Consider the following 27,902-nt stretch of genomic DNA (forward strand, 5'->3'; position numbering starts at 1 on the left):
AAGGTTTCATAGGAAATAGGAATCAGAAGACTGAATAGTATAAATGACATTAAGTATCTAATAAAAGAAAAATAATAGTAAATAACACTGCTAAAACAATTTAGCAGTGTTAAAAATCCACTTAAGTAGGTAACTTTTCACCTGAATTGCCTCCAGTTGTTCAGAAGTTGTCAAATTATGCTGTCATATGTATATAATGGTTTTCTAATCTGGATTTTTTAAAAAAATATTATTTGTTTATTTATTTTAGACAGAGGAGAAGGGAGGGAGAGAGGGAGAGAAACATCAATGTGTGGTTGCGTCTCACGTGGCCCCTACTGGGAACCTGGCCACCCAGGCCTGTGCCCTGACTGGGAATTGAACCTGTGACCTTTTGGTTCGCAGGCTGGCATTAAATCCACTGAACCACACCAGCCAGGGCATGTACCCTGGATTTTTTAAAACAACTTGTGAACCTTTTCTTATGTTAATAGATATTGTTATATAAATTGGCTACATGGTATTCACATAGATATAGTATGTTTAGCCCAATCTTCTGTTTTGTTTATTCCTATGTTTTATTTGTGCTGTGGTGACTGTTCCATGTACTGTTTCCTTTGAATAGATTCTTAAAAATGGAATTATTGGGGCAAAAGTAACATGCTCATTTTTTAAGACTTTTGATTCCTATGTTTATTCTGTCATCCAGAAATGCTGAACCAGTTTACGCTCCCATACTGGGTTTGATGTTGTGCACTTTTGCACACTATCTTACAGATTTCCCAATTTGACAGGTGAAAAATGGATTCCCATTTCAATTTATATTTTAGATTAAATATTTTAATATACTTATTGGCTACTGGTATTTCTTCTTTATATTGTAGCCTACTTTTCTATTGGATTGCTTATCTTTTTTTTTATTTAAAGAACTCCTTCTAATGAATATTAGCCCTTTGTGTGTATATATGCTTTTTTTCTTTTATTCTATTGTTTTGTCTTTTAATTTTATTTTTTAAAATTTAATTTTTTATACAGTGATCATTCACATGTGTTTTAAAAAATCAAACAATATGAAAACATACCCACATATAAAACATGTGATGTTTTGGATTTGCTTTGCACAAGCCCTGTGGTGGTGGAGGGAGTGGACGGAGGTGTAGATGCAGTCAGACTGGCTGTTTGTGGGTCACGGTCGCAGCTGGGTGATGAGTTCTTGGAGGTTCATTATAATGGCCCCTTTTTTATGTGTGTATGAAATTTTTAATAATACACATTAATAAGTGAATAAACAAGTTTAACAACAAGAAAAAGATCTACAGTGAACAGTCTTGTTCTTACTCGTATCTACCATGCTGCCGTTGCTAAAGCAAAATTTCTCTTTGTCCTCTTTTGACCAATCCCAGTTCCATCTCCAGAGGAAACTTTGTTGTCATAAATGGTGTGTATGTAGCTTTATTTTCTATGTATTTACACATTTATAAATAGAAATATTTACTTTTTGTTTTGGGTGGTTTTAAAATATAGTAGTAGTAGTATATTTTGGGAATTATTATTGTTTATTTTTACTTTTTAAAAAGATTTTATTTTATTTTTAGACAGGGGAAGGGTGGGAGGAAGAGGGAGAGGAACATCAATATGTGGTTGCCTCTGGTATGCCTCCTACTGGGGACCTGGCTCCCAACCCAGGCATGTGCCCTGACTGGGAATCGAACTGGTGACCCTGTGGTTCACAGGCCAGCACTCAATTCACTGAGCTAAACCAGCCAAGGCTATTACTGTTTTTTAAAAACTTACTGTTTTTGCCTTGATTGGTGTGGCTCGTTTGGCTGGGTGTTGTCCTGCAAAGTGAAAGGTTGCTGGTTCAGTTCTGAATGTTTCCTGGTTCAGTTCCCGGTCAGGGCATGTTTTGGGGTGCATATGGGAGGCAACTGATTGATGTTTCTCTCCCTCTCTTTCTCCACCTCTAAACCAATGAATCAATCAGTCAATAAACTTTTAAAAAACATTAAAAAACTTAATGTTCTCCACATGGTTTGCACATCAGTGTGCATAGTTCTACTTCACTTGTTTTAACTGTTGCATAGTATTCTATGCTATAGTATTCTACTATAGATTACTAGGCCTTTCCTCCAAAAACTGAAACAGAATATCTGGAATGGAGCTTGAAATTTTTTTTTAATAAGTACTCCAGGTGATTCCTATCTTCAATTTTGGAAAACGCTGCCATAATTTCTTTAACCATTGACATATTTTTTCCCCTATAAATACATACATGTTTATTATAGAAAGTTTGGACATTTCATAAAAACCATTGACATACTGATGGGCACTTAAGTTCTTACACGTTTCACACTTATGAACAAAGCTGTAACGCCTGCTTATGCACACATGCAGTTCTCTCTGTGGTAGACTGAGAAGAGGCATTTCAGGTGTTTTTATTTTGTGAAAGAATATTTCAACGGGAAAAGTGTTACTTTATAGGGAAAGAGTTACTTTACTGCTCTTTTCAGGTTTTTCAGGTACTGTTCAAGTTAAACTGATTGATCGTGCTCTGGCTCATTTATAAATCCGGGTTCTTTCTCATGTATTTTCCTTCCTTCTGTATCTAGATGCCCCCCACTGATGGATATTACTCTCCACATGCTGAATGGCTATCTTCTTGCTTCCAAGGCCTACCTTAGTGCGCACCTGAAGGAAACCGCAGAGCAGGATAGACCTTCCCAGAACAATACCTTAGGTTTAATTGGACAGACGGATGGCCCAGAAGTTACTAGAGAAGAATTGAAAAACGCATTATTGGCTGCTCAGGTAATAAAGTAAAATTTAGTCAGAAAGGGCAAGGGCTTCACTGTTAATATAATCAGTCAAGTGGAAGGCATATTATGCTGTCTGTGTGCAAACGGTGACACGTGGCGCGCTCCTTTTGTCACAGAGCGTGCTGCCGTGGAGTTACCTTCACTTCTGAATGTCACACGGACTGTATTACTAAAATCAGGAATAATCTTCATGATGCTCATTTAATAGCCATTTAAATAAGATTTACATTTTAACAAAATATAAGACTTTGACTCCTTAAAGTCAAATGGTGGAAATAAATGGAGTGACAGAGACAAATAGAACAAGAAGTATGGGTACAGGAGTAGGCAAAAGTAGGTTTACAGTTGTGAGTTGCACGAAAGTTTATTCTTGTATTATTTTTTTAAAAGATTTTATTTATTTATTTTTAGAGAGGGAAGGGCGGGAGATAGAGAGAGAGAAACATCAATGTGCGGTTGCTGGGGGTCATGGCCTGCAACCCAGGCATGTACCCTGGTTGGGAATCGAACCTGCGACACTTTGGTTCGCAGCCCGCGCTCAATCCACTGAGCTACGCCAGCCAGGTTATTCTTGTATTATTTATTAATTATTGTATTATTTTCCATGTGAACAACTGCAAACCTACTTTTGCCCACCCCTCTATATAATAAAATGTCAAGCAGTGTTAAATACTATGGCATTAGCAATTCAGTTTTTATATTTGGAAAAGTTTTACAACAATGTAGAATTTTATTGAAGCCTTAAGTAGCCATTTTGAATAATAAAGGAGATGTAAGATGATTAAATGTTAAGAAATTCAAAGCCTGCAAAGTAGAAATATTTTCTTAGTCTAAAATACATTTCCTGAAATCTTTTCATTGGCTTTAAAAGGAATTAGAGCAGCAATAATAGGTCCATAACCCCTTTTCTGTATTAGGGATACACAAAAGGCTATGAATTTGAATTATCTGAAGAATTTTTTTGGGTGGGGGGCCTTGATCAGAAGGACTTGGCCCCCTGAAGCATTTTTTTGATACTATATTTGGCAGAAAAACCTGACCTGATGTGACCTCATTTGTGACAAAACTTGACCTGAATTGATGTGAACCTATTTATGGCCTTTATCCCACTTAATGTGAATATTGATATGTTTTCCTGCAGAAATATTAATGTTTGATCATAATGTGCTCCCCTAGTCTCTGCTGGAGGTATTATATAATATTTCAGTAAAAATAATTCTTAAATGACCCATGGACATGGACAGCAGGGTGGGGGTTGACTGTGGGAGTGGGTGGGGCAGGGGAGAGCAACAGAGGAGAATTGGGACCACTGTAATAGAAAAACAATTTAAAAAATCCCCCCAAAATTCTGAGTTCTAAAATAAATCTGACCCTCAGAGTTTCAAGTAAGGCATTGAGAATCATAATAGCCACCATTTATATAGTGCTTACTATATGTAGGGTGCTATTCTAAGTTCTTTATTTATATTAACTCACTTAATCTTTACAACCAACCTACAAAATGTGGCATATTATCATCTCCATTTCTAAAGGCGAATGAGACCCAGAGAGGTTAAACGACTTGCTCAAGGTTACGACACATCTAGTAGGTGGGAGAGCCAGGATTCGAGCCTGGGCAGTCTGGCTCCAGAGTCTACAGACACAAACAAAACAAAACAACAACAACCCCAAACAAAAAGCCCCTCCACCCAAAGTGATGATTATAAAATAAAACTGACCTTACTTTATAAGTGATTATAATGTAGGCCTAACCTTACTTTATAATCATGTTCTTAATCAGATGAAGGAATTGTTTTCTTCAGGCAATGCCTGTCTTTTGGAGATGAATGTCATATATTCTTTATTTTAACTCCTTCCTCCTGGGTGGGAGTGATTATAGGTCTTCTTTACATGTAGGAGTGTCAAGTAAAGGACCCCCTAAGAAACTACTGTTCTATGAAATGACACTCCAGCTTGCAGAGGGGCAGCACTGAGTCGTGCAGGTGGAATGGGTGGTAAGGTAGAATCTTTCCTTGCAAAATCTGGGCTTGAAGAGCCCATTTTCAAATTAAAAGGAAAGAGCATTGGGAAGTGACTTTCAGGCATTAATCATCAATCACCATCTTTAGAGGAACTAATTACTTGGTAGTCAGTTGGGAAAGAGGGCATGGCAGGATAGGGTCCTGGGAGAAGTAGGAAAGGAGATTTTAGTAGAAGTCATTTTTTGCCTAAGGACTGTTTTGGATGTCATAGAATCAGAAAAATCTTCTACCAATATTCTTCAACTGGAGTCCATGGATCTGCCTTAGGGACATGTGACCAGCCTGAAATTATGCAATATGTTTTGTTTAGATGTTAATTTTTATAGGGAGGAGGGTATAGTTTTCTGCAGATTCTTAAAAGGGCTTATAACCCTAAAAAAAGGTGAGGCCCACTGCCCTATGGATTGCTCACTTTTTTCCCTAGAAGTAACTGTTATTTTTATCAGTTCTGTTCATGTGAAAACAAAATCAGATTTATCTTCAAACAAATGTCTCAGAAACTTTTTTTAAATTTATTGATTTGAGAGAGAGAAACATCAATTTTTTTCCCACCTCTCATTTTTGCATTCATTGGTTGATTCTTGTATGTGCCCTGAGCAGGGATTGAACCTGCAACCTTGGTGTATTGGGATGATGTTCTAACCAACTTAACTACTAGGCCAGGGCTTCTCAGAAGTGTCCTAAATTCACGGTTTTATTTGCTTGTAGGATAGTGCAGCTGTCCAGATTCTCTTGGAGATTTGTTTACCTACTGAAGAGGAGAAAGCAAAGGGTGCCAATCCAGACAGCTTGCTAAGGAATGTTCAAAGTGTAATTACTACCAGCACTCCAAGTAAGGGAACGGAAGAAGGAGAAGACAATTTGCTTTGTAACCTTCGAGAAGTTCAGTGCCTTATCTGTTGTCTGTTGCACCAAATGTACATTGCGGATCCCAACATTGCTAAGCTTGTTCACTTTCAGGTCTGTTTTCAAAGAATGATGCTTTATGGCTGAACTTTTTGGGGGTCTTAGGGGTTGAATACTAAATAGGGGTTGCTTGGAAACTGGAGATGACACAACTAATCATGCTCCTTTGCAATATGGAGAAAAATGAACATTTTTAGATTTTATATTAGCCTGTTGAAATGTTCAGGTAATTTATCTCTATTCTAGTGCATCAGAAAGGCGAATTGCCAGGAGGGATGTGGGGCACTGTGGCCTTCCGAGCAACTCTTACATAAAGGAAGTGAAACCTTCCTTTATATTTTTATCTGTATTTGATTTACACTTATTTTACTTACAACTTTCCCCTTCTTTCTTGCTGGGACAGGGTTATCCGTGTGAACTTTTGCCTCTGACGGTCGCGGGTATTCCATCCATGCACATCTGTCTGGATTTCATACCTGAGCTTATTGCACAGCCAGAACTTGAAAAACAGGTAACGAGCATTTAGAGCTGTAGGGGAATTTCGATATCTCTCCAGTCTTTCTGGTTATGTAAAACATTTTATAATTTTTAAAGACATTTTTCAGAAACACATATGATTTGGATTTTGTGTTGCAGATATTTGCCATCCAGTTGCTTTCTCATCTGTGTATCCAGTACGCGTTACCCAAGTCGCTCAGCGTGGCTCGCTTAGCTGTCAACGTCATGGGGACTCTGCTGACAGGTGTGTGGCCAGCCAGTGTCGATGACGAAACTTCTGACATACAGGAGTTGGTGACACTGATTTCTGTGTGACTGATAGTTTCATTTATGCCACTTCTGAAAACTTTTCTATTACAAATGTGATCTATAGTGTAGAGATGAATAGGTAGGCAAATTGTAGCTTTCGTTTTGTGAATGACTGTGTACAGATTTATAATAAGCTTCTCATACTTTATAAATGGAAATTAAATCTACTTTCTGAATGTAATTACATCAACAGAACACAATTACAATCATTACAAATGCTTAGAATTTTAGGAAAATATAATCATATGTACAAATAAGGTAAATATATTGTTTCCTGAAATTCTAAAACATACCTTAACATTTTAACCATCTTCTGGTTTATAGAGTGAAATGGTATGAAAATAATCTACTTTAAAATGTATGAAGTATAACTACATTTTTTAAAGTAATGGTTTAGTTAATTTCATACTTTCTCAGGGCTCCCATAATACCGTTTATTTTTCTTTCCATTGAATTCATCTCATGTTACAATTTATTTGTAGTGGTTAAGAGCTTAAACTGCTCAAGTTCAATCCCATCCCTACCACTAACTGTCTATGTGGCCTTGAACAAGTTTGTTAAGTTCTCTACGTTTTATTTGAGTTTCCTCTTGAATATAGGTGTCATTATAGTATTTTCCTCATTGAGAAGGTGGTGAGAAGTAAATGAAATAGGGTGTGTGATGCACTTACCTCAGTGCGTGGGCATAAGGATTTACATGCTGGGTGATGGCGAACTACTGGATTGTGTGCTCCCTAAAGGCTGGGTCTGGCCATACCCTAGAAAACTGAGTATTTTCAGCACGGAGCCTGGTTCCTGGTGTATTGTAAACTATAGGCCATGTATGTTGAATTTACACCTATAAAGACAAAAATTCTCTTTTATTCTTTCCAACAGTTTTAACACAGGCTAAGCGATATGCCTTTTTCATGCCAACTCTGCCAAGTTTGGTTTCTTTTTGTCGAGCGTTTCCCCCACTGTACGAGGATATTATGTCTTTGCTGATCCAAATAGGGCAAGTCTGCGCCTCTGATGTTGCCACCCAGACAAGAGACATTGATCCGATCATTACACGTAAGTACTAACTTATTTTCGGACTTGTTTTAATATCTCAAACACACAAAGAAACCAAAATTCTTTTTAGATTTCTTGTCTTGATTAATTTTTCTCTTTACTTTTTTAGGTCTTCAACAAATAAAGGAGAAACCAAGTAGATGGTCTGGAGTCTGCAAAGATCCATCTTATAAAAACGGATCCAGGGACATCGGAAGCATGGACCCTGATGTACAGCTCTGTCATTGTATTGAAAGCACAATAATTGAAATAATAAACATGAGTGTTAGTGGAATTTAAAAAAAAAACTAAAAAAAAATGAAGCTGTTTGCTGCATATGCCCAATATAAATTTGTATCTCATAACAACTCTGAACTGAACGGGAACAGTAACATCTTTGAATCACTAAAATGATTCGGTTCAACATGAATACAATTTAGAACTCTCCTGAGAATTATGCTTGCTTGTATTTGATTGGCAGTTCTTTGGAACTCCTACACTGGTATGTTTATATTGTACCAGCTGAGCTTTTTTTCCCCCATTGGGTGCACATTTAAGAAACTCATTACTGGAAAGTGAATTTGTCCTTATATTTAGCTTTTGAAGTGAAGAAAAACTGCCATGGCTTTAATTTAATTTCCTAAAAAATGAGTTTGTGGGTAGCCCTAGTGTTTTTTTATTTGTTTTTTTGTTTTTTTTAACCTGTGTGAACTAGTAACAGGGTGTGACAATGATGCAATGATGAGAGGGAGAAAAAGGGAGAATTCAGGAAAAATTAGGAATTTAAATACCCGAATAGAAATTTCTAAAACTTGCAATGCAAGTAGTAGTAATGCAGATAGAATGCCAGTTCTCAAGAAGCAGTATTGAGAAGGCTTTAAAAAAGGAAAATAGCTTTTTGTAAATGATTTCCATAGAATTACAGATAAGGATTTTAAGATTTTTACATATTTGCTTCAATTTTTACTAATATGTAAAGCCATATGTTTAAAGAGATACTTGAATACTTTGGGATTTTAAGATACTGGCTTAAAAATGTGTACAGAAACATCTTTGTGCAGAGAAGAACCTGATAGGAGGGTCTCATTTAGTTTTTTTAAAATTTATTTTTATAATGCTTTACTAACTTATCTAATGGTGAGAAATACATTGGTACCTATTTAAATTTTAGAGTAAGAAAACCCACTGGATTAAAGAGCTCTTGGTATGTCATCAAGATTACAATTCACATTATAATTTTAGAAGATCTTTGAGTAAGAAAATATATAGTGTTTGGTCCTCAGGAAAAAAAACAAACAGGAAAATACCATGTTGCTGAAGGATTTTGCAGTCTTCTGTTAGTTACTTCCATTGATTATTAGGTAGATGCATTCAGGTAGTCCATAATACTCATTTTTTTCCTTATTTAAGTATCCACTGTAAAAGGTACTTCTTTTTGCTTTCTGAGATATACCTAAATGACAGATAATGCCCCCAAACCCCGCCTTCTGCCCCCACTTGAAACAGACTTCTTCACTGGTAAAAGAAGTTAGGCAGGCTAATAAGCAAGCACGGGTTTTAAGAAATTAAACTTCAGCCTTTTTACTAGCTAATAGTTATATCTCATTTTCTTCCTTTGTAAAACGGGATTACTACTGGCCCTACCTCATAAGGGTATTATGAGAACTGATTTGTAGCTGTTTCAAATCATGAAGTGCACAGTGTCATATAGATGGTAGATGCTTAATGTTCAATTAAGTAATTTTTGTGAAAAATAAAAGCATTTAAAAAATACCATAAGAATTTTCATATTTTTAAACAAGGCAGTTTTGTAGTCTTTTAAGATTAAATACACCTGCTTCTGTTTTGTTTTTAAATTGAGGCTTTGGAACATTTTGTGTGAGTAGGTGACCTCTAGGAATTCAGAAAAGGTGAAATATGTTTTCTAATTAAATGCAGCGCACATTCCTGGGTCAATTTTCAAAGACTGGTCAACACCTGCTGTGTTAAAGTAATAACATATGCTGTTTTCCTTCAGATTTGTTGATGATGTAAATAAAATATGTAAATATATTAGTAAATGTTAATATTCATGTATTTTAAGTTAAGGTTATAAAAGTTGTCACAATGTGATTTTTTATTCAAGTGAAAACAGATGTGTGCAGCTATTTTGAATATTGGTTTATAAACATTCATATTCTCTATCAAATGAACTTGTAGTTTTTTTTTCATTTCAAGGAACTGGAACCCAGGGCTGTTCTGGGTCCGGAGCCTAGGTGGGTCCGTTTCTCTTAAGCCCACATATCATTAGATGGCAGCACGAGGTTAGAGGCAGGTGAGAGCCTTAGGAATTGGGGAGAGAAAAATCAGTGTAGTTACCTTGGAGCAGTTACTTAAAAGATTTGATATTTTAAAAGTCTGTAAAAGAACAATTTCAAGGTATTTTCAGGGATTTATTATTATACATTATCCTTTATTCTGTTGTCTTAACAGTAAATTACAGCTTTATACCTTCCCTTCATCTTTGCTTATAGTTTCACATAACAGAATTCATAATAGCCAGTGTGGAGTCTTTTTTTTAATTTAACTTTAGATGGAATTTGTAGGCTGTTTAGCTTTTATAATTATTCTATTGGCTTCATAATGATTGAATTGATACACCATAACCATCTCCCTGTTACTAGGCTGGGAAGGTTATGATTTTTTTTCCCAGTATTACAATAGGCGCTGTTACCAATTTTTCTTGACGATTACTTCTTTAGGAGAAACTTGAGCCTGAAATTACTAAATTAAAGAGTAGAATTTATTTTATGACTAAGTTTTGTCATTTGGGAAAAATGTAGTAAACTTAAAGGTGAGACAAATTGACTTTCCTGCTCTCTCTCCTGAAGAAAACCTCTATCCCTAAAGTACTTTCTCGAATTTGAGAAAGTCAGGTTTTCCTTTTTTGGTACACTACTATTATGAGTCAAGTTTTGACTTTACAGAATTAAAAAAAAATATTTGGCGAGATCATGATTAACCGCCTACCTTTGAGGAAACTGAAGTGTACTTTGCAAAGAAGAAACTTATTTTTAGGAGGAATAAGCCTTAATGGAGATAGAAGTGATCTGATGCTGGAGAGAGACCTCGAAAGCGTTTCTCTGGTTGAATTTGGTATCTCGGAGAGCCTTGATTATTGAGATACTGTAGCCCGTTGTCAACAATCCTTTTCACCCTGTTTGATTCAGTACTCCAGCAATTCCCGCCGCATTCTTTCCCATACCCTGGGTACTCTAAAAGTTCGGAAATTTGAATTCAATGGCGTTGAAGAACGCTTAGCGAAGAACCCGGCAAGGCTTAAAGGTGTTTCCTCTCCGTTTACCTACAGACTATTAAGAATAAGATTTTGAGTTTCCAAAGGAACTGACACGGGTTCAATCACCAGTTTCAAAAAGTCAAACGGAGAAGCCTCTTGAAATCCCTGGGTTTTGCGCAGAGTCGTTCACTTTTCCCGGGTTCGTTTTCCGGTGCTGCCAATTACCTTAGGTCTATTCTTATTGCGAGGCTTCCATTGGGTGCAGAAGTCTCCTGTCCTAACGTCGCGCTAGGATTGGTTGCTTGGGCTCCTGCCTTGGCTTGTGATTGGTTGTCTCAGCTCGACCTACGATTGGGTGGTGGGAGTCGCGGGGTGGGAGGCGGGAATTCGTCGGGAAGAATTGTTAAGGACACACTGATGAAAACTGGAGGAGAGAAAAAAAATAAAAGCGGCCGCGAGCCCGCGACCTGGCCAGGGGAGTAGCAACCCAGCGACGAAGAGAGAGGCTTGGGACCTTGCCTCGGTGCCAGGGCTCCGCCATTTGTGCTCGCCGATACCGGTTTCCTTTGATTGCGTGAATCGGAGCCGGGTCAGCGTCGCCTCGGTTTGCCTCAGACCAGGCAAGTCTGTCTCCCGTGGGGAGGACGCGAAGGACCCTTTCTGCTTTCGCCAGCCGCCTGGCAGGCTCATCGGTGTTGTGGGGACCACCAGAGCCTCAGGGATCTCCAGTGGCTGAGGGAGGGGAGAAGCTCGAGGAAGAAAACCTGGGGCGGAGGGAGCCTGTCCTCACTTGCCTGGAGCAAAGGCCTGTGGTTAGCCCGGGGCCTCGCGTTAACTCTTGGCGGCAGGGGGCGATCGATTTCTTTTTATTATTATTATTATTATTTTTATTTTTTTGATTTTTGTTTTTCTTTCTTGATTCAATATTTGGGAGAAGCTACCCCATTTTGAGAGGCTTGCTGTCTCAATTGGGGCGGGGGATGGGTTGATTTCTAGGTAATATCAGAGTCACTAGGCTAGCGCTGTCGGTTCCGGATAACAGGTTCGATTCCACCAGATCTCCTTTTAAGAGCTTCAGAGATAAAGTCACAAAATATTAGAACTAGACAGTAGGTTAGAATAGTGCTTATTAACTTGTTTGGAACACTTCAACCATGGTTAAGGTTATTACTGGCTTCATAATTTATGGAATTGATGTTTTAACTTTACATTCCCAGATGGAATTTACCTTTTTTTTTCATTATTGCAAATGATCCCTCAGTTGATAAAACTTTGTATCATTTCCCCCTCTATTTTCAATTATTTACTTAGGCTGTGTTTCTGGGAATGAGAAATGTGTGGACTTTCTCTTCTAGAAAAATGCAGCTGTGCACAGAAACACTTGCGTGCACAGAAACACTTGCACGCACTGTGAAGAGGTCACACGGTCCCTGAACGACCTTTGCGGACCCGAGGTTAAAGGTGTTTAGAAGGTGCAGGGATTCAAGTGGGTCACTTCCTCTGTGTCAGATGCGTTCTGTACATTGCCTTACTCTGAACGCCGTGCTTGGCCGATTGGCATAAAAACCCACCAGGCAGATAGTATTATCTCCATTTCACAGGCGAAGAAACAACCTCGGAGAGGTTAAGTGATTCGCAGAGTGGAAGTCGGACTTGGGTTGGCCTTACTCCAAAGCGCCCTTCTTTCCACTGTAGCATACTGACCTTTAAGTAAGAATTATTGAGTCCCTACTTCTGTATGCCAGGGAGTTTTTCCCGCCTTACAGCAGTTTTTAAATGAAGGATCTTAGTCTAGAAGTGAAGAGACCTCGACAAGGTGACATCTGCGTTGTCACAACCGGATCTAGAACCTCTGGTTCCTCACTGCAGGTCTGCGCAGCTTTGGCAGAGGAGGGAGACACACCCAGATAGATCTGTCAGATTCCCAGAGGAGCTTTCAACCCCTGTGACTGGGGAGACTGAGACGTTCTTTTACTTCCATTTGCTTTATATATTTATTCCAGTTTTTATTTCCAGATTTCAATCCTAGTGTTGGGTATCTAGTTTTCCTTGGATGGCACTGTTTCAGTATTGATTTTTGTTTGTGTTGCAGTTAGGAATCTGAAATGAACAAGAAAGCATGATGTCTTCAGCAATGTCTGAATATACAATTGGTGGGGTGAAGATTAACTTTCCCTGTAAAGCTTACCCCTCGCAGCTTGCTATGATGAATGCTGTAAGTAGTTTTCAGTGGTTATTTCACATCTTTATGAAGATACATATGCCTAAATTCATAACATATATCGAGTCTGTGACTACGTTTACTTTCTCAGATAGTAAATGGATTGAAAATGTTTGCTGGGTTCACTGAAGGACACCTAACCTTTGGAAAAATAATACAGATCACTGCTAAACTATGTCCATGGTTAGTTAGGAGGCAAAGGAGAACATTCTGAACAGTGTCCTGAGCTCCTTTGGAACTTCTGCTCTACGGAATTACTGCTTTCTGCAAAGTGTTTACTATCCTTCACATAGAATACTCTATTTCTCATCATAATTTTTTGAGACTTCAACTATATAGGAAATTAAGAAACAAACTTGAGTAAACTAACTTTCCAGCTTTGTTATAACTTAATGTTTTGTCATATTTACTTTATACCTTGTTTACAAGTAACAGGATTACTAGCATCCTGAATCTGTTCTTTTTGTTTCCTAGCAATGTTTTAATACATTTATTATATATGTATGTACCCACAAACAATGTAGAGTGTTACTTTATATGTTTTTGAACTTTGGACAATGATATGACATTATATTGATCCTGTGTAAAGTGTAAAACTTTTTTTTTTTCACTTAACATTGTTTTAAGATGTAGCCCTGTGGATTGTTGTGCCCTGACCAGTGATCAAACATGCAACCTTGGTGTGTTTAAATGATGTTGTAAAACAACTGAAATACCAGGCCAGGGCCTGCTGTGAAATGTTCTTGTACAAGTTTCTTTGTTTCTGTGAGGAAAAGGTTTGGGGCATATACATAGGACTGGACTTACTGGAGTTGGGTACCTTCACCTTTGCTAGAAATTGTTAATTTCTGTACAAAGTACTTGTAACAATTTATACTCCCACCAGCAACATCCCCCGTTAAGTTTTCAGCGATGATTTTAGAGTACTCTAGTTTTATTTATTTATTTAAGATTTTATTTATTTATTTTAGAGAGGGGTAGGGAGAGAGAGAAAGGGAGAGAAACATCAATGTGTGGTTGCCTCTCACATGCCCCCTGCTGGGGACCTGGCCTGCAACCCAGGCATGTGCCCTGACTGGGAATTGAACCAGTGACCCTTTGCTTCACAGTTCGCGCTCAATCCACTGAGCTATACCAGCCAGGACTACTCTAGTTTTAGAGATGATGGTGCTTGCATAATTAAGGCACAGATTGCTTTTTTTTTAAAATCTCTTTTGTGCATGATACGTTTTTAAGTTCAACATAATTTTAGGGAGCAATATAAAGGAATAAAGTCTGGATTTAACTAAACACTAGTTCTCCCTTGGGCTATTGCTGTGTCCTGTGGAGTGCAACATTACTGCTCATTGTTGTTGTATTTGTACTTCTGATGGAGAGAGACCCTAATGAAGTGACCTGTGTATTGATTTTTTTAATTGTTTTCGTATCCACAGATTGTCAGAGGATTAAACAGTAAGCAACATTGTCTGTTGGAGAGCCCCACAGGAAGTGGGAAAAGCTTAGCCTTACTTTGTTCCGCTTTAGCATGGCAACAGTCTCTTAGCGGTGAGTAGCAGATGCCGCCTTCAGGTGTCCTACCAGGACATGAAGAGATAGAATAAAGTATTTTTCATTCAGAATGGTTCATCTGTATTCTAGCTAACTTAAGTATTCTCTTTTAGGATGCTCCTTTATAACGTTTATGTATCTTCCAAAAGAGTTTCAGTATGGCAAAATATGTCCAGTGAATCCCAAAACAGTTTTGAACATAATATGGTCCTTTATTTGATAGTTCAGAGTATATCTAAGAATCTTGGAATGCTTATTTTTATCAAAATAATTATAATTTTTATGTAAAAGACATAAGACAGGGGTTGTCATGATGCTATAACATACAGGAATACATATACATATAGTTCTGGTAAATCTTTTAATATACTTGCTTATCTATTCCTTTCTCATTACATTAAAACATGGAATATATACTAAAGAAAACATTCTAGTTGATCTTCCTCCTTGTTTGGATGCCATATGAGCATTTGTATAATATTGTTTTTATGAATTCAAATTATTTTCCATTGCATTTGTTTTATTTGCTAACAGATGCCTAGTGACATTTATTTTTATGAAAGACTAATATATATAATGAATCTAAAATACAATATTGAATACACTTCACTTACATAATTGGATTGCTTTGAACTTAAGAGTTAGCAGAATTTAAAGTCAACCATGGTGTGCATGTGTATGTATGTGCATGTGTGTGTATGTTTGTATATGTGTACGTGTGTGTTTGTATATATAATGTTTTTTAAAAGGAAATGTTTGTGTTACTGATAAGACTTAAATATTAAAAATAAAAAGCAAATATTTATAAGCCTTTGGTTGTCCATTTTGATTCTCACTGATGTTAATCTTTGGGAAAAATGAGATTATCTGTTAATAACTTAAAATTTTAATGAGAGATTCTGGAAAATAGAATTAGTAGTATTTATGTAGTAGAGATAGGAAATAATGTCAGTACTCTTTAGAGAAAACAAAATAAATTATTCAGCTTTTTAAAAATATCTGTTAAACACATAGACATACAGTATAGACATTACAATTCTGTATTTAAGTATTAAAAATTACCTGATTTATTTAATTTTGATACATGTATCAGAATCAATAACATTATGAAACATGTTTCTGTTAGACACAGAAGTATAATGTGGGAATGAATTCTTTACTTTTATTAGATTTGTATAAATTATGTATATAATAATTTCTCTACGTGTTTCTGTCATAATTTTCCTGCCCAATTTGTTGCTGCACATAGGGTGACCAGCTTGTCCATATTTGCGAGGTACTTTATTGGTTTTAGCACAGAAAATCTTGCACCTTGGGACACTTCCCAATCCTGGGCGAGTTAGTATGGCTACTTACCCTACCTGCACAGAAAGATTGATGGTTTTTAATTTAGAAATATTATAACTAGAGGGTCTTTTACTTTTTTAGGAAAGCCAGTGGATGAAAGCTTAAGTAAAAAAGCTGAAGCGCCACTGTCCTGTTGTTGTACATGCCATTCAAAGAGTTTTACAAATGATGACACGAACCCAGGAACTTCGCATCATTTCAATAGTCCCAGTACGCCCCCTTCTGAAAGAAACGGCACTGCATCACCCTGGCGAGGTAGTTCACGTTTTGCATTGGTCTGTTGGTGGCCTAATAGAAGCCTTATTTATTGCTATTATGAGACCTTATTTAGATATATTATGTATTGGTTAGCATAATTTATTGTGAACTTCCACATATTTTCTGTGGAATTATTTTTGCACAATTTAGAGTGGTTAGAAATCCTTGGACTATTTTATTCTTCTCTTCACTTTTAATTTATTCAGACATTTTGCTAGCTTAAATTATTTTTTGAAGAAACCAAGGCAGAAAAAATGATATTCAGAAATCGATGTTCTTTGTAGGTAGTATTGTTAATTATATAATAGAATTTTATAAAACATTAATTTGTATTGTAAGACAACATCTGATTATCCTCATTTATTCTTGATAAGTTTGCCTGAACTTCTGAGGCTAGTCTTCTACTGAAAAATGCGATAATAATCTAAAGGGGTTTTCTTTATAAGTTACCATCTTCTTTTACCTGCCTGCCTTGGGAAGTCTTTCTTTGTTGTTACTTTTTGACAATGTTAATATAATGTGCCTTGGAGAAGGCCTTTTTTTTTTTTAATTAAAAAAATTTTTTTAACTTATTTTTAGAGAGAAGGGAGGGAGGAAGAAAGAGAAGGAGAGAAACATCAGTGTGTGGCTGCCTCCTGTATGCCCCCAACTGGGGACCCAGACATGTGCCCTGACTGGGAATAGAACCAGTGATCTTTCAGTTCCCAGGCCAGCACTGAATCCACTGAACCACACCAGCCAGAGCATGGCCTTTTTGGATTGAGATAATTAGGTGTTCTGTTAGCTTCTTGGATTTGAGGACCCAGTTTTTTTCATAGATTTGGGAGTTTCTCACTGTTTATTTGACTAAGCTATCTGTCTCCTTCTCCCTCTCTTCTCCTCAGGTATATCCATTATTCTTATATTGCTTTTTTGTAATGAGTCAGTTTTTTTAAAGTATATTTGATTGATGATGCTATTACAGTTGTTCCAATTTTCCCCCTTCCCCCCATCTGCCTGGTATCCCCCCTTTCCTCCAGCAATCATCCCCTCTCCTTAGTTCATGTCAATGGGTCATGCATATAGGTTCTTTGGCTTCTCCATTTCCTATACTATTCTTAACCTCCCCCTGTCTGTTTTGTACCCACCAATTATGCTCCTTGTACCTTTTCCCCCCATTCCGCCATTCCCCCTTTCCCCTCCCAGCTGATAAACTTCCAAATGATCTCTATTTCTGATTCTAGTCCTGTTCTAGTTGTTTGCTTAGTTTATTTTTGTTTTTGTGTTTTAGATTCAGTTGTTCATAGTTGTGAGTTTGTTGTCATTTTAATGTTCACAGTTTTGGTCTTCTTTTTCTTTTTTTTTTTTATTCTTTTTTTTTAATATATTTTATTAATTATGCTATTACAGTTGTCCCATTTCCCCCTTCACTCCCCTCCACCCTGTACCCCCTCTCCCACCCACGTTCCCCCGCTTTAGTCCATGTCCATGTGTCATACTTATGAGTTCTTTAGCTTCTACTTTTCCCGTACTATTCTTGCCCTCCCCCTATCTATTTTCAACCTACATTCTATGCTACTTATTCTCTATACCTTTTCCCCCTCTCTCCTCCTCCCACCCCTACTGCTAGCCCCCAACGTGCCCTCCATTTCTGTGGTTCTATTCCTATTCTAGTTGTTTGCTTAGTTTCTTTTGGTTTTGCTTTAGGTGTGGTTGTTAATAATTGTGAGTTTGCTGTCCTTTTACTATACATGTCTTTTCTTTATCTTCTTTTCTTAGATAAGTCCCTTTAGCATTTCATATAGTAAGGGCTTGGTGATGATGAACTCCTTTAATTTGACCTTATCTGAAAAGCACTTTATCTTCTCTTCCATTCTAAATGAGAGCTTTGCTGGATAGAGCAATCTGGGATGTAGGCCCTTGTCTTTCATGACTTGGAATATTTCTTTCCAGCCCCTTCTTGCCTGTAAGGTCTCTTTTGAAAAATCAGCTGACAGTCTGATGGGAACTCCTTTGTAGGTGACTGTCCCCTTATATCTTGCTGCTTCTAGGATTCTCTCCTTCGTTTTTACCTTGGCTAAAGTAATTATGATGTGCCTTGGTGTGTTTCTTTTTGGGTCCAACTTCTTTGGGGCTCTCTGCGCTCCTTGGATTTCTTGGAAGACTGTTCCCTTTGCCAGATTGGGGAAGTTCTCCTTTATTATTTGTTCAAATAACTTTTCCACTTGTTGGTCCTCCCCTTCTGGTATCCCTATAATTTGGATGTTGGAACGTTTAAAGGTGTCCTCGATGGTCTTAAGCTTTTCTTCAATTTTTTGAATTCTTATTTCATCATGCTTTCCTGCTTCGTTGATTCTATCTTCCTTCTGGTCCACTGTGTTGTTTTGAGACTCAGATTCCTTCCTTTCACAATTGGCTCTCCTCCGTGTATCTTCCTGCATCCCTTTTATGGTAATCTGCATTTTTTCATGTAATTTGCATCCAAAATCAACCAGTTCCGTGAGCTTCCTGATCACCAGTGTTTTGAACTGTGCATCTGATAGATTGGCTATTTCTTGGTCACTCAAAAGGATGAGTCCTGGGGGACCGATCTGTTCTGCTGGAAACATGTCTTCTGTCTTTCCCTGTCTCTCCTATTATTTTACTTATTTATTTATTTTTTCTGCGGTCTGGTCGCTCTTGTTATGGTAGGGGGTGGAGCCTTAGGTGTTCACCGGGGCTGGGCACCCCAGTCGCTAGCTTGTGACGTTATATGTGGGGGCAGGGGCGGGAGCGGGGACAGGAGGGATCAGTGGCGACTGTTCCGTATTCCTGGAGCCAGACACTTCCCTGGGCTTCTGGGCCGTGAGCTCTGCCCTGGTCCCCAATCGCTGCCTCACTGATTCCCCCAGCTGCTGCTTGCATACTCAGGGATCACCGCTGCACCGCTGAGCTCCCACGCCCCCGATTGCTGTCACGCCGATTTTGTGCCAAATTTCCCCCGACCTACGCGCACCTGCGACCCGCGCCAGCCCCGTGCCCGCTCGGCTCGTAGTCCCCTACCAGTCTGGATGTACGGGTCTACTTCAACTTCTTGGCTGTCCGACTTCCATTTAGATACATCCTCTGACAGTTCTGATATTATGACTGCAAATCATTGTTGTAAATTATTGTTGTTCTGTTCTTGGTTGTGCGAGGAGGTACGGTGCGTCCACCTATTTCTCCATCTTGCCGGAAGTCCGGTCTTCTTTTTCTTAAATCAGTCCCTTTATCATTTCATGTAATAATGGCTTGGTGATGATGAACTCCATTGCTTTACTTTGCCTGGGAAACACTTTATCTGCCCTTCCATTCTAAATGGTAGCTTTGCTGGATGGAGTAATCTTGGATGTAGGTCATTGCTTTTCATCACTTTGAATACTTCTTGCTAGTAAGTATCCTAGCCTGCAAAGTTTCTTTTTGAGAAATCAGCTGACAGTCTTATGGGAACTCTTTTGTAGGTAACTCTCTGCTTTTCTCTTGCTGCTTTTAAGATTCTCTCTTTAGCCCTGGCTGGTATGGCTCAGTGGACTGAGTGCTGGCCTGTAAACCAAAGGGTCACTGGTTCAATTCCCATTTGGGGCACATGCCTGGGTTATGGGCCAGGTGCCCAGTGGAGCAACCACATATTGATGTTTCGCTCCTTTTCTTTCTCCCTCCCTTCCCTTTACTCTAAAAGTAAATAAAAAGTAACATCTTAAAAGAAGATTCTTTATCTGTAACCTTTGGCATTTTAATTATGATATCTCTCGGTGTGGTCATCTTTACATCCATCTTCTTTGGGATTCTGTGAGCTTCCTGGACTTGTTTATCTATTTTCTTTACGAAATTAGGGAAGTTTTCTTTCATTATTTTTTCAAATAAGTTTTCAATTTCTTGCTCTTCCTCTTCTCCTTTGGGCATCCCTGTGATTCGGATCTTGGCACGTTTGGAGACGTCCCAGAGTCGTCCTATTCTCTCCTCATTTTTTTGAATTCTTGTTTCTTCATTCTGTACTGGTTGACTGTTTATTTTTTCCTTATGTTCCAAATCGTTAATTTGAACTCTGACTTTCTTCCCTTCATTGTTGGTTTGCTGTGGATTTTTCTTTATTTCACTCAGTATAGCCTTTATTTCTTCTCTTATATGTTTTCCGTACTCAGTGAGTTCTCTGAGTCATTCTTATCACCAGTGTTTTGAACTCTGCATCTGATAGGTTGGCTATCTCTGTTTCACTAAGTTCTTTTTCTAGAGTTTTGTTCTGTTTTTTTATTTCTTTTTCTCCTCAATATGGCAGCCTCCCTGTGTTTTGTTTCTGTGTAGTAGGTAGAGCTGCTTTGACTCCTTGTCTTGGAGCACCTGTTACATTGTAAGAGGTGGGGCCTTAGGTATTTGCCAGGGCGGGGCTACCCACCTCACTGCTTTGTGGCTCTGTGTGTTAGGGAGGGGTTGGAGAGGGGACAGTGTGGCTGCCTGGCTGCTGGGGGCTTGCTTGGCACTTACCCCAATCCAATCACTTTACCCACTTCCTGTGTGCGACTGGCACCCTTCTAGCTGTTGCCCTGGTGGTAGTTCCCAGAGTGGGTGGGTTTGCATATGTACTAGGATCGTGTTGGCCTTTAGTTTTTAAAAGATTATTTATTTATTTATTTTTAGAGAGAGGGGAAGGGAGGGAAAAAGAGGGAGAGAAACATCAGTGTGTGGCTGCCTCCTGTATGCCCCCAGCCAAGGACCTGGCCCGCAACCCAGGCATGTGCCCTGACTGGGAATTGAACCAGCAACCTTTGGGTTTGCAGGCCGGTGCTCAGTCCACTGAGCCACACAAGCCAGGGCCTTGCATGCCTTTTAAATGGACTCTCCTGAGAGACTGGTTGTTTCTTCTGCTCTAACCTGGGGCTGGGATCTCCTGCTCCCAAGGTGCCCCTCCTGATTTTCGTCTACCACACGTGAATGTGGGACGGCCCGTTCCGCTGGCCGCCACTGCTGCTGACTCACTGCCACCACATCGTGTCCCTTCCATCTCAGCTCCCTGTCTCTGCCCCTCCTGCATGTCTGGATAAAGGTTTCTTCTTTAAACTTTTGGTTGTTGGAATTCCATACAGTTTGATTTTCTGACATTTCTTGTTTTTGAGGTTAGTTGTGATCCTTGTGGTTATACAAGGAGATGATGTGTGTCTACCTATGCCTTCATCTTGACTGGAGTAGAGTCAGATTGTTCTCATAGAGTTCTTTCAATTCTTTTTTTGCTCTTGATTCTCTCTCTTTTTTTATCTGACTGATTTCTAGATTTCTTTTTTTTTTTTAAGATTTTAAAAATTTATAGAGAGGGAAGGGAGGGAGATAGAGAGAGAGAGAGAAACATCAATGTGTGGTTGCTAGGGGTCATGGCCTGCAACCCATGCATGTACCCTGACTGGGAATCGAACCTGCGACACTTTGGTTCGCAGCCCGCACTCAATCCACTGAGCTACGCCAGCCAGGGGCTGATTTCTAGATTTCTATCTTCAGTGTCTCCAATTCTTCCCTTCATCTGGTCTGCTCTCTTACCTGAGTTTACTAGTTCATTCTTCATCTCAATTACTGCATTCTGTTCCAGAATTTGGTTCTTTTTTATCATTTAAATCTCTTTGGTGAAGTACTCCTTTTATTTGTTGATTTTATTTCTGAGGTTTTTTTGTATCTCATTAGTTTTTCAGAATTACAATCTTAAATTCTCTGTCATTTAAATTGTAGTCTCCCAGGTATTTAAGTTTATTTTCTGCAGATATTTAATTGTCTTTCTGAATTCCCTTGTTACCTTGGTTATTCATTGTGTTTGATGGATTCTTTCTCTGTCCTGGCATTTGTGGGAATGAAATATAGTGGTTTTCAAACTATGTTCCTACAAGTCTTAGGAAAAAACATGACTTGTAAGGGAAAGAAGATAGTGGTGGATCAAAGAAGTTCTAGGTCTTTTTTTTCATCCTATTCTGGAAATTCAAAGCAATTTAATAAGAATATTGTCCTCCAAAAAATCTTGAAAAACCAATGCTTTGTAGCATAGATTCACTTCTCTGTTTATATAGATAAACTTGTGTTTGAAAACAGTATTAGACCTGCTTATAGGGCTTTCTCCCCTAATAGTCTGTGAGTCTTTTAAGGTTGCAAACTGTTCTTTTTCATTGTATTTCCATGGTGTCTGGAATTGTATGGACTCAATAAAATAAATGTTTGCTTGCGAAATGAATTTAAGGTAATATGTAGAGAAGAGCAAAGAGAAACTAACATACTTTTAAGAACACATTTAGGGAAACGAAGAAACTAATGTATAGGAATAGTTAAGAACAGTTTTACAGACATTAAAGAAAAAGGAAATATGTTTGTGTTCCAGAAGACAGAGTGTTATGTTTGGCTTTATGCCTAGAGGTTATGCTTGTGGATTTTGGAGTCAGACAACAGAAGTTAGTCATGTCCAGGCTCTGCCTCTTACTAGCTATATGGCGTCTTTAAAACCTAGTGTTCAGCCCTGGCTGGTGTGGCTCAGTGAATTGAACACTGGCTTGGGAACCACAAGGTCGACAGTTTGATTCCCTGCCAGGGCATGTGTTGGGGTTGCAGGTCAGGTCCCCATTTGGGGGTATACAAGAGATAAAACCTAGTGTTTTTATTTATAAAACCGGGATAATATTATTTGGTGATTAAGAGGTCACTGATGACCTTGAGAATGAGTTTTCAGGATTGTGAGATTAAAAGGTAGATTGTAAGTTTTACTATATTTTTAATTCTCTGAAGATTGAGGAGTTTAATAGGAAAAGGACATTGAGACACTAAAGAAAGTTTTTTTATAGAAATGAAACATTTTCTTGAATCTTACTGTTTTATAGATGTGCTCATGTATGTATGTTTATACAGTATATATGTGTTTATCCTCACCTGAGGACGTGCTTATTGCCTTTACAGGGAGGGGAAGGGAGGGAGGAAGAGAAGGAGGGAAACATCCATGTGAGAGAGAAACATCAGTCGGTTGCCTCTCAGATGCACCCTGACTGGGAACAAACTTGTAGTATAGGTATCTGCCCTGACGGGGAATCGAACCTATGAACTTTCAGTTTACGGGATGACACTCCAACCAACTGAGCCACACTGACCAGAGCTAACAGTTGTATTTTAAAAAATCCCATTATTGGGAGTGGTCTACAAAAGTATAAACCTATTATATCAATAGGACTTGCCTATTGAAAGCATGTTTCTTAAAATGTTTGCTGTATTTTTGTTGAAGTAAACAGAATGGCAAAGAAGTGCTTTTAAACTTGTTTAGCAATTCATGTTTTTGAATATGTTGTTATTTTCAGAAATCAGTCTACATCTTGATTCCAGTTTTTTTCTAGAAAAGTTGCCTAAGTTATTTGTGCTATTTTTTATTATTATTATTTCTTCTGTAAGACTCTCCTGAAAAAACTACGCTGGCTGCAAAGTTATCTGCCAGGAAACAAGCATCTGTATGCAGAGATGAAAATGATGATTTTCAAATAGAGAAGAAAAGAATTCGATCCTTAGAAACTACACAGCAGGTGAATAGTTTATTGACAGTGAAATAATCCGCCGTTAGTTATAGCTGAACAAGGTCATCAAGTATAATCTAGTTTTCAGTGGCACTTGTATGTGCAAGAGATACAGATGTTGGTTGCCTCTCGCATGCCCCCAGCTGGAGACCTGGCCCGCAACCCAGGCATGTGCCCTGACTGGAAATCGAACTGGCAAACTTTCTGTTTGTAGGCTGGCATTCAGTCCACTGAGCTACACCAGCCAGGGTGGTGCTTTCTTCTATACAAGGAATTTGATAGTAAAATATTTACTTCTGGCATTTATTAATACTGTAGCTACTTTGTACTTTTAAACTCGTCTCTTGTTTTTAACTAATAGTGGCATATTTTTTTTGGCCAAAGTACTTTTGATATTAATATTTATGTCATGGATGTTTTTGGTATTGATAGTTTCAGTACATTTACAAGGTTTACTCTTATTTATTGGGTTTTTAATATTGATACATGATAAAATATGCTTATTTCTAAAAATTATTGAAAAACCTAAATTATTAGATATTTTAAATGACATGTACTTTTCATAGATAATACTCTGTTTGTTTGGTTTTTGAAAGTGAAATGTTCCCACCCGCTTTCTTTTTTTTTTTTTTTTAAGATTTTATTTTTATTTATTTTTAGAGAGGGAAGGGAGGGAGAAAGAGAGAGAGAGAGAGAAACACCAATGTGCAGTTGCTGGGGGTCATGGCCTGCAACCCAGGCATGTATCCTGACTGGGAATCAAACCTGCGACACTTTGGTTCTCAGTCCGCGCTCAATCCACTGAGCTACGCCAGCCAGGGCGAATACTCTGTTTTTTAATAGAGTTGATGTCAGTGAGCTAGGGAGGCTGGGACTTTAATAGACTTAGTTACAAATAAAAAAGATGATTATTAATTAACATGTCATTTATACATAATTGTATATTTTTAACTGAATATATTCAGTGTGCTTGCATTCTTATGTAGTCTATTCTATGTATAATCTTTAACTTCCATAATTAAACTGAGGTTTTAGAGCTAGAATAAACTAATTTATTTTTGGAAAAGCACCAATTACAAATGAAGCATGACTCTTTAGAGATTTTTCCCAGAAAAATGTGTACATAGAGTTGGATGTTGTGGGGAGGGGATGAACATACAACATTCACTCCCTGATTTCACTGGGTCTCATTTCTCTTTCGGTAGGAACGGGATCATCAGTAGAAATGCCACCTCCCCCTGCTTTATAGTTTAATTAAACAGGGTTTTGGCAAGTAGGAAAAAGCACAGTTTGAAAAGAGAACTTTGTGTTATTTATGAAAGAAATTTAGTCAAATACAACTTAGATTATCAACTATCTAGTAAGTAGTAGTAATAATGGTAATCAGATAATTTATTCTATCATGTAGGAAATTATGAGTATTTACATTTACATTTTTTATTCTGAGTTTTTTAATATAGAATGAGGTTTCCATTTTATTTGCATTTATTTTTTAATTAGATACGTAATTTGGACTTTGCTATGATACATATTTGGCATTCATATGGTAGAACTATTTTATGGGTAGATAATTTTTCAGTACTGTAGTTTTCACATGTCATTAATTAAAGCTGATTTGGTTAGGATTCCAGAGGTATTACTGTATTCTATTTTATTTAAGTTTTGTAATGAGGCGTGTATTTGTATTTTTAAAAATTATTTGATTGTTGCCAGTTAGAAATAGTCATTTTTTTAAATGCTGAAAACACAACTATAGCTATTTTGACCTTAGAGAACAACTAGGCTGTTCAAACTTTTAGTTTACTATAACTTTATTTTGGTTTTGTGTTTATAGATTAGAAAACGTCACTGTTTTGAAAAGGAAGTACACCATTTGGATACAAAAGTTGCCTCAGGAAAGACCACAAAACTCAGCTCTCCAAGAAAGATCAATTCCTTTTCTCCACAGAATGTATGTATTTATGTCATTGTTCAGTTTAAAGAAGGTGAATGTGGAATTTGCTAAATCTGTTTTTGAAAAAAGAGGAAGAATGCTGTAACGCAAAGAACAGTATGAAACAACTCAGAAGTCCTAAGTGCTATCATGTCTCTGCTCTAAAATCCTAGAATGGGACTTGAGAGAGGTCTGAGCGTCCTTTGTCTCTTCAAACAGGTGTGTCCAAGCCGCATGCTCCCAGGATGGCTATGAATGCGGCCTAACACAAAATCATAAATTTACTTAAAACACGAGGTTATTTTTTTTTTTGCCATTACATGTTGCAATGTATTTGCTGCGTGGCCCAAGGCAACTCTTCTTCCATTCTAGCTCAGAGACGCCAAAAGGTTGGACACGCCTGTGTGAACCCCACTTCCCTGAAGTCCTGCCTGTGTCCTTAGAGCAGCACTTCTCATGAAGTAGCGGTGGGGCTGCATAATAGTGCTGTCTGTATTCATCCATCCACAATTCAGCGTCCGCTGGGTGCTCCTGGAGGGACAGTGAGGGCAGGGAGCGGCTGCCTCACTGCCCACCATCCCCGGGTCCAGGCTGCCTTTGAGGATGGCCTGCAGGGCGTGGCAGTGCAGTCGGAATGCTCTGGGTTGGAGGGAAGAGCTCTGGAGATTCTTGAGATATTTTTTGGTGCTCTGTGAGGCCAAAAGTATTTTCATAGTTCTATTAAGATGCTGTTTGCTTTTTTTACTGTCTTGACATTTGCACTCATGAGCAGAAGCAGTGTTGGGTAAGGCTGTTTGTTGGTGCTGCGGCACAATCAAGGTGGTGGTGGCATCAACCTGTGCCCACAGTAGTTTTGTCCGCCATCATTAGTACTCAGTTTAAAAAGGCCAGTTTTACTTAATGTCCTCGACGAAGCAGTAAAAATTACTAATTTTATCAAATCTCAGTGCTTGCGATATTTAACATTCTGTGTGAATAAGTGAGTGATCTCCCTAACCCCCTTCCCATCTGGCGACTGTCAAAATCTTCTTTGGACCTGTGAGTCTGTTTGTGGTCTGTTTGTTCATTTATTCAATTTTTTAGATTCTGCATATACAGTAAGTGAAATCATATGGTATTTTTCTTTCTCAGACTTATTTCACTCAGCACGATACCATCTAGTTCCATCTATCTTGTTGCAGGTGGCAAGATTTCATTTTTTTAAATGGCTGAGTCATATTCCGTTGTATATGTGCACCACTTCTCTATCCATTTGTCTGATTCACGGACACTTAGGCTGCTTCCATATTTTGGCTATTGTAAACAATGCTGCAGTGAACCTAGGTGTGCATATGTCTTCTTCAATTAGTGTTATTATATTTTTTATATAAATACTTAAAAGTGGAATAGCTGGATTATATGGAAATTCTATTCTTAATTTTTTGAGGACTCTCCATACTGTTTCCTGTAGTGGCTGTGTACTAATTTACATTCCCACCAGCAGTGCACGAGGGCTCCCTTTTCTCTGTGTCCTCTCCAATACTTGTTGTTTCCTGTCTTTTTGATGATAGCCATTCCAACAGGTGCAGCCCCAGATTTTATTTCAGTGACTATGGATTAGTTTTCATTTCCAAGTGTTAAATATAGTGATCCTTAGCCATCATTCCAATTTTCAAGATTTCTGTTATCCATGGTCAATTGCATTACAGAAATAGAAAACTCCAGAAATAAATGGCTTGAGAGTTTTAAATTGTGTGCTCTGCTGTGCTCCACTTGGTACCAGCTGGGATGTGAATTTGCCCCTTGTGCCTTGTTTCCATGCTGTGCACACCAGCCATCTGTTAGTCACTCAGTGGATGTCCCAGTTGTCAGAGTAGTTCGTATTTAGAGAGGAAGAGAGGGAGAAAAAGTCCATGTTCACACAACTTTTATTACAGTATATTGTTTTAGTAGTTCTATTGTATTATTAGTTATTAATCTCTTATTGTGCCTAATTTATAGATTAAACGTTATCAGAGGTATGTGTGTATAGGAAAATAACATAATGTATACAGGGTTCTGTACTATCTGTAGTTCCAGACATCCAGTGGGGGTCTTGGAACCTATTTCCTGCAGATAAGGAGGACTACTGTAAAAGGAATTATGCCTGGTAATTTTTTTTAATAATCTTTTTACTTTTTTAAGATTTTATTTAATTATTTTATAGAGAGGGGAACGGAGGGAGAAAGAGAAACATCAATGTGTGGTTGCCTCTCATGTGC

At 38.1% G+C, this 27,902-nt stretch overlaps 2 protein-coding genes across 5 annotated transcripts in view; both read left to right on the forward strand.

Moving 5' to 3' along the window:
- The window catches only part of INTS2 (integrator complex subunit 2), a 47,435-nt gene extending 38,130 nt beyond the window's left edge, over window positions 1–9,305 (forward strand). For all 3 annotated transcript variants that reach the window (XM_036033597.1, XM_028519364.2, XM_036033598.1), the window contains exons 20-25: window positions 2,589–2,787; window positions 5,525–5,776; window positions 6,126–6,233; window positions 6,359–6,464; window positions 7,406–7,582; window positions 7,692–9,305. In XM_036033597.1, coding sequence (XP_035889490.1) covers window positions 2,589–2,787; window positions 5,525–5,776; window positions 6,126–6,233; window positions 6,359–6,464; window positions 7,406–7,582; window positions 7,692–7,861 — 1,012 coding nt within the window. In that variant the 3' untranslated portion in view covers window positions 7,862–9,305. The remainder of the gene's footprint in view (window positions 1–2,588; window positions 2,788–5,524; window positions 5,777–6,125; window positions 6,234–6,358; window positions 6,465–7,405; window positions 7,583–7,691) is intronic.
- A 3,405-nt stretch (window positions 9,306–12,710) lies between these two features.
- Window positions 12,711–27,902, forward strand: part of BRIP1 (BRCA1 interacting protein C-terminal helicase 1) — a 112,729-nt gene continuing 97,537 nt past the window's right edge. The window contains exons 1-6 of one of the 2 annotated variants that reach the window (XM_036033594.1): window positions 12,711–12,790; window positions 12,931–13,053; window positions 14,493–14,604; window positions 16,036–16,209; window positions 23,611–23,738; window positions 25,564–25,680. In XM_036033594.1, the coding sequence (XP_035889487.1) occupies window positions 12,958–13,053; window positions 14,493–14,604; window positions 16,036–16,209; window positions 23,611–23,738; window positions 25,564–25,680 (627 nt within the window). In that variant the 5' untranslated portion in view covers window positions 12,711–12,790; window positions 12,931–12,957. Of the gene's footprint in view, window positions 12,791–12,930; window positions 13,054–14,492; window positions 14,605–16,035; window positions 16,210–23,610; window positions 23,739–25,563; window positions 25,681–27,902 lie in introns of those variants that run through there. The other variant, XM_036033595.1, reaches the window with a different exon arrangement.

Source organism: Phyllostomus discolor, chromosome 8, assembly GCF_004126475.2.
Source record: "Phyllostomus discolor isolate MPI-MPIP mPhyDis1 chromosome 8, mPhyDis1.pri.v3, whole genome shotgun sequence".
NCBI lineage: Eukaryota > Metazoa > Chordata > Mammalia > Chiroptera > Phyllostomidae > Phyllostomus > Phyllostomus discolor.